The sequence below is a fragment of the Poromitra crassiceps genome (assembly GCF_964638095.1).
Source record: "Poromitra crassiceps genome assembly, chromosome: 6".
NCBI classification, from domain to species: Eukaryota; Metazoa; Chordata; class Actinopteri; order Beryciformes; family Melamphaidae; genus Poromitra; species Poromitra crassiceps.
This window is the reverse complement of record NC_139627.1, coordinates 23,402,502-23,408,876: the sequence shown is the minus strand read 5'-3', so window position 1 is coordinate 23,408,876 and position 6,375 is coordinate 23,402,502. Positions and strand designations below refer to the sequence as shown.

Below are 6,375 nucleotides of genomic sequence, written 5' to 3'. Positions count from 1 at the left end.
AGACATCAACAGCAATTGTGATGTTTTCAGTGATGTCACTTGATCAATTGTGATGTCATCTGTGATGTCACGCAAGCAATTGTGATTTCATCAGTCATGTCATCAGTGATGTCACTCGAGCAATTGTGATGTTGTCAGTGTTGTCATAAATGCTTCCTGGCTATATAGGCTATATAACTGGTGGGAGTACAAGTAGAGAAAAGAGTACAAGCGTGAGTTATTATGGGGAAAACAGGAAAAGTTAGAAATGCCAATACTAGACCCAACCAGAAATTCTTCCAGATGATCGAAGAATTCAGAGAGACCCTGGAAATAACCCCCTTATCAGCCACTGACCCGGTTGAAACTCATAGAATTTGTGTGTGCGTTCGCAAGCGGCCACTCAACAAGCAAGAGGTCACTAAGAAGGAGATAGATGTGGTTTCAGTTCCTGGGAAGACTGGTCTGCTGGTCCATGAGCCAAAACAGAAGGTGGACCTCACCAAGTACCTGGAGAACCAGGTGTTCCAATTTGACTACTCCTTTGATGAGAGTGCCACCAACGACTTGGTCTACAGGTTCACAGCCAAACCTTTGGTCCAGGCCATTTTTGAAGGTGCCATGTCAACATGTTTTGCCTACGGCCAGACAGGAAGTGGGAAGACTCATACAATGGGAGGTGATTTCACTGGGAAGCACCAGAACAATGCTAAAGGCATCTATGCCTTGGCAGCCCAGGATGTGTTTGCCCTTCTGAGTCAGAGGAGATATGCTAGTCTGAATCTTTGTCCCTGCGTCAGCTTCTTTGAGATTTACAATGGCAAGGTGTATGACCTGCTGAATAAGAAGGCCAAGCTGCATGTACTGGAGGATGAGCGGCAGCAGGTTCAGGTGGTTGGCCTGCGGGAGGTGTCTGTGTCCACAGCAGAAGATGTCATCAAGATGATAGAGATAGGCACTGGCTGCAGGACGTGGGGCCAGACGTCGGCCAATGCCAACTCGTCCCGCTCACACGCCATCCTCCAGATTGCGCTGCGACGCAGTGACCGCGCCGCCACGCTGCATGGCAAGTTTTCCTTGGTTGACCTGGCGGGCAACGAGCGCGGCGCAGACGTCATTTGCAACGATCGCAGCACACTGGTCGAGACTGCAGAGATCAACCGCAGCCTCCTGGCTCTCAAGGAGTGTATTCGTTCACTGGGAATGAACAGCGATCACATTCCATTCAGGATGAGCACTTTGACCAAAGTGCTCAGAGATTCCTTCATTGGAGAGAAGTCCAGGACTTGCATGATTGCTATGGTGTCTCCAGGCATGGCATCATGTGGCTACACAATGAACACACTACGCTATGCTGACAGGGTCAAGGAGCTGAATGGCTCATCCAAAGCTTGTGGAGCAGCTAAGGCACTAGAGCCCATGGATATCTCATCAGAAGAGAAATATGTGGATCCCAGGGTGTATGATGCTATATCTCATGTGTCAGAGCTCGAGGAGAAGGTTCATGTGGAGCTACAGGGGGCCAATGAGCTCATCAAGGCAATGGAGCGAACGCGGTCTAACATTGAGACACGACTTCCTGACTTGGTGGATCATGCCAGAAACCTACTGGATGCTGTGTTGGCTTTGCAGTCTAGTGTGGATCAAGAGCGGCTGGCAAGGTTGAATCCCAAATGTCAGCCAAACCCAGAGACACTCTACCCTAAGATCCTTCCTGCATTAGTCCTCACAAACTCTGCGGTTCATAACCTGCAGCGTAGGAGGAATGAGGCCAAACAGTCGGGTACGACTTCCCTCAGTGAGGTCAGCAAAGAAAATAATGAAGCCACGATACTTCCTCCTCTGCCTGTGACAACAGGCAGAAGGAGATCTGTGGCCCCCCAGGAGCTAAACAAGGGCAACAAAAGACTGTCTTGTGTTGCTAAGCGCAGGAGGAATGAGGCCAAACAGTCGCCTCTAACTTCCCTCAGTGAGGTCAGCAAAGAAAATAATGAAGCAGTGATACTTCACCGCAGAAGGAGATCTGTGGACCCCCAGGAACTAAACAAGGGCAGCAAAAGACTGTCTTCTGTTCCTAAGCCCCTGGACACACAGCCCAAGAAGGGAAAGTTTGGAGATGCTGCTCTACCCAACCAGAAATTCTACCATATGATTGAAGAATTCAGAGAGACCCTAGAAATAACCCCCCTGTCAGCCACTGACCCGGTTGAAACTCATAGAATCTGTGTGTGCGTTCGCAAGCGGCCACTCAACAAGCAAGAGGTGACTAACAAGGAGATAGATGTTATTTCAGTTCTTGGGAACAGTGGTCTGCTGGTCCATGAGGCAAAACAGAAGGTGGACCTCACCAAGTACCTGGACAACCAGGTGTTCCAATTTGACTACTCCTTTGATGAGAGTGCCACCAATGACTTGGTCTACAGGTTCACAGCCAAACCTTTGGTCCAGGCCATTTTTGAAGGTGCCATGTCAACATGTTTTGCCTACGGCCAGACAGGAAGTGGGAAGACTCATACAATGGGAGGTGATTTCACTGGGAAGCACCAGAACAATGCTAAAGGCATCTATGCCTTGGCAGCCCAGGATGTGTTTGCCGTTCTGAGTCAGAGGAGATATGCTAGTCTGAATCTTTGTCCCTGCGTCAGCTTCTTTGAGATTTACAATGGCAAGGTGTATGACCTGCTGAATAAGAAGGCCAAGCTGCGTGTTCTGGAGGATGAGCGGCAGCAGGTTCAGGTGGTTGGCCTGCGGGAGGTGTCTGTGTCCACAGCAGAAGACGTCATCAAGATGATAGAGATAGGCACTGGCTGCAGGACGTGGGGCCAGACGTCGGCCAATGCCAACTCGTCCCGCTCACACGCCATCCTCCAGATTGCGCTGCGACGCAGTGACCGCGCCGCCACGCTGCATGGCAAGTTTTCCTTGGTTGACCTGGCGGGCAACGAGCGCGGAATAGACGTCAGATGCAACGATCGCAGCACACTGGTCGAGACTGCAGAGATCAACCGCAGCCTCCTGGCTCTCAAGGAGTGTATTCGTTCACTGGGAATGAACAGCGATCACATTCCATTCAGGATGAGCACTTTGACAAAAGTGCTCAGAGATTCCTTCATTGGAGAGAAGTCCAGGACTTGCATGATTGCTATGGTGTCTCCAGGCATGGCATCATGTGACTACACAATGAACACACTACGCTATGCTGACAGGGTCAAGGAGCTCATCCAAAGCTGATGGAGCAGCTAAGGGGATGAGTGAGCTCCTGTGGGAATTTAGCCAGGGCATGGGGGTTACACCCGTTCTCTTGCGAAGAGTGCCAATGGGATATTTAATGACCACAGAGAGTCAGGACCTCAGTTTAAAATCTCATCTGAAGGATGGTGCTCACTCACAGGACAGACTCCCTGTCTCTGCCCTGGAGCAGTGGGGAGATTATTCATGAGACCAGAGGTAAGAGCACATCCTACTGGTCCTCCAACACCACTTCCAGCACGATGGTCTCCCCATCCAGGGACTAACCAGAGTCAGCCCTGCTTCCCCAACAAGCCACGGTGCCAGTGCATCTCATGTGTGAGAGATGGATCATGCCAGAAACCTATTGGATACCATGTTGGCTTTGGAGTCTATTGTGGATCAAGAGTGACTGGCAACCCCAATTGTCGCTAAAGAAAAACACAACCAATCATCACCCAAGTCTTTGTTGTAACACAGACAATGTGCACATTTGGATTGATCCTGAAATAAGGTCTGTGGTTAACAAGTTTATGATAGTGAGACCTTTATGTTCAGCGAGATAATCTTCACAAACACCCCTTTTCTGATTTTTGAAGCATAAACGCTATTAACCAAAAAAGGTAATGAGGTCATAAATCACTTCATCAGTGATGTCATATCAACGTGAGCTGATTGGTATACGTAAAATATTGCTGTATCGCCCCCAAGGGGTAGACTCATGAACAGTGTTTCTGCACATTTTCGAGGCGATCGGTGCAATGGCGCACCTTGCAACTCCAGACAAACAAGAGACAGACAGACATGCTGCCAATTATAGTAGTAGGATAGGATCAAATAAAATTGCCTACACATCCATCACAATGATGTCACGCTCTTTTTGGGGGTGCAAGCAAAAAAAGCAGTGGAAACCATGGAAACAAGACGCTCATAACGTAGGAAACACAGAAACAGCCGATTACATTTCCATGCTCCATCCAAATGGATGGGAGGGGGGAGGGGGTAGGATAGTGTCCGTGGGATGATAGTGTTTGGCTGATGATTGAGCCCAGGAAGTCAAAGGACTCCACAGTGTTGACTGGGGAGTCACCCAGCGTTAAGTGGGCCAAGTGGGGCTGCGTTCTTGCTGTAGTCCACAACCATCTCCACTGTCTTTTGAGCATTGAGCTCCAGGTTGTTTTGACTGCACCAGGTCATCAGGTGGTTGATCTCCTGCCTGTACGCAGACTCATCACCATTAGAGATGAGCCCTATGAGGGTGGTGTCATCTGCAAATTTCAGAAGCTTGACGGACTGATGGCTAGAGGTGCAGCTGTTGGTGTACATGGAGAAAAAGTATGGAGAGAGGACACCGCCCTTGGCAGCTCCGATGCTGATGGTCGAGGAGTTGGTGACATGCTTCCCCAGCCTTACGTGCTGCTTCCTGTTTGTTAGGAAGTCTGTGGACCATCTGCAGATGGAGTCGGGCACACCCAGCTGGGAGAGCTTCTCGTGCAGCAGGGCCAGGATGATTGTGTCGAAGGCCAAACTAAAGTCCACAAACAGGACCCTGGCATACTGCAGTGTTCAGGTGCGTGAGAATGTAGTGGAGGGTTTTTTATTGCATCATCTACAGACCTGTTGGCTCTGTAGGTGAACTGCAGGCGACCTTGTCTTTTTGGGGACGGGGATAATAGTTGAGCACTGAAGCAGGCTGGAACGTTGCATGTCTCCAATGAGGCATTGAAGATGTCGGTGAACACTGGGGCCAGCTGATCAGTATAGTGCTTCAGGGCAGACTATCAGGATGTTTTTATCAGGATAATCAGGACTTCATCAACCCCCCCCCCCCCCCCCCCCCCCCCACACCATGTCCCCTGAGCACAGGCTGGCGTCCCTCCACTGACATTATCCCACGGACACTACCATACCCCCCATCATAAATAACTTTTTACTTTACACTTTCTATATAATTTGAGAGTGTTGTTCTGATGTGACCGCTGCACTGCATACTTGCACTAAGTCAAATTCCTCATTTGTAATTTAATTGCTGTGGTTATTAAACTATTAAATTGAATCTTGAATCTAACCTTCTTCTTTTTAAACTATTGTTATTCTTTTGCCTAATGTTTGTGGCCCACATGCGACCGTAAACACTATGTAGGTCAAATAATGCGTCCTCAGAGCACTTTTTTAATGATAAAAGGAGCTGTCCATCAGCACCACACAGAATCAGAACCCTTAAGTGAGGGGCTGTCTGCACTCAATAGGCTTTAGCCGCTAAATTAACAAATTAAATTGCGGTATCATTCAACAATGAATGCAGAAATACATTCTATTTTATCGATTTTTTATGACAGCTTTTATTCTGAAAAATCCTGACCGGAAGTAATAAATTCCTGCTCATGACCATAGACTGTAGCTCATGACACACTGGCCTCTCCACCCATAGACATATATAAGGCTAGATGGCTTAAGGCGGAGTCACCAGCGTCGTTGAAGCGCTGCCATCTTGCTACGGCAGGCTTTCTGGTACGTTCTATGGTAGCTGTTGGAGGGTGCACAGACAAAAATACTCATAACTCGCTGAAATCTTGACGGATTTACAAACGGTTTGGTTTATTACAAGCATATTCCGTTCCCGAGATATGGCAACAACAAAAAAAAACACACTAAAAACACTATTTTTTTGATGGGCTCCAAATTACACCAAAATTAAACCGAAGCATCTATGCCATGAGAGGGATTCAGGCACAAAGTTTCATGCAGTTTCATCCATTTCCCTAGGAGTTATGATCATCTGATGTGATAATACTAACCCAACAACAGATGCTCATAGCTCCTAGCAAAATGGATGAAACTAGGTGCGTGAATTCATCTCATGATGATGATGCTGCAGTTTAAGTTTGGTGTAATTTGGAGCCAAAAATAATAATAAAATGTTAGCGTTTTTTTAACCCATAAATATATATAAAGCTGTGGTGCCGTAGCAAGATGGCCACCATGCGACGACGTCGCTCTCCATTGACCGGCAGCGCGGGTAAGCCATCTAGCCTTTATATATGTCTATGTCTCCACCCCAGTGGGGAGTGGGCGGGAGTGGGCGGGAGTGGGCCCCTGTTACTATGGTTGCTATGCAACTATGGACGCTTCTAACTCTTCCGGAAGTGCGTGGCTGGAGGAAGAAAC

At 48.2% G+C, this 6,375-nt stretch overlaps 1 protein-coding gene across 1 annotated transcript; it reads left to right on the top strand.

The window, feature by feature from the left end:
* Window positions 1-222: 222 nt before the first annotated feature.
* Window positions 223-3,210, top strand: LOC310777807 (uncharacterized protein; the record flags this gene model as incomplete). The annotated part of the gene is made up of 1 exon (XM_083638164.1): window positions 223-3,210. The coding sequence occupies one exon, from the start codon at window positions 223-225 to the stop codon at window positions 3,208-3,210; it is 2,988 nt and encodes a 995-aa protein (XP_083494290.1).
* Window positions 3,211-6,375: the final 3,165 nt, after the last annotated feature.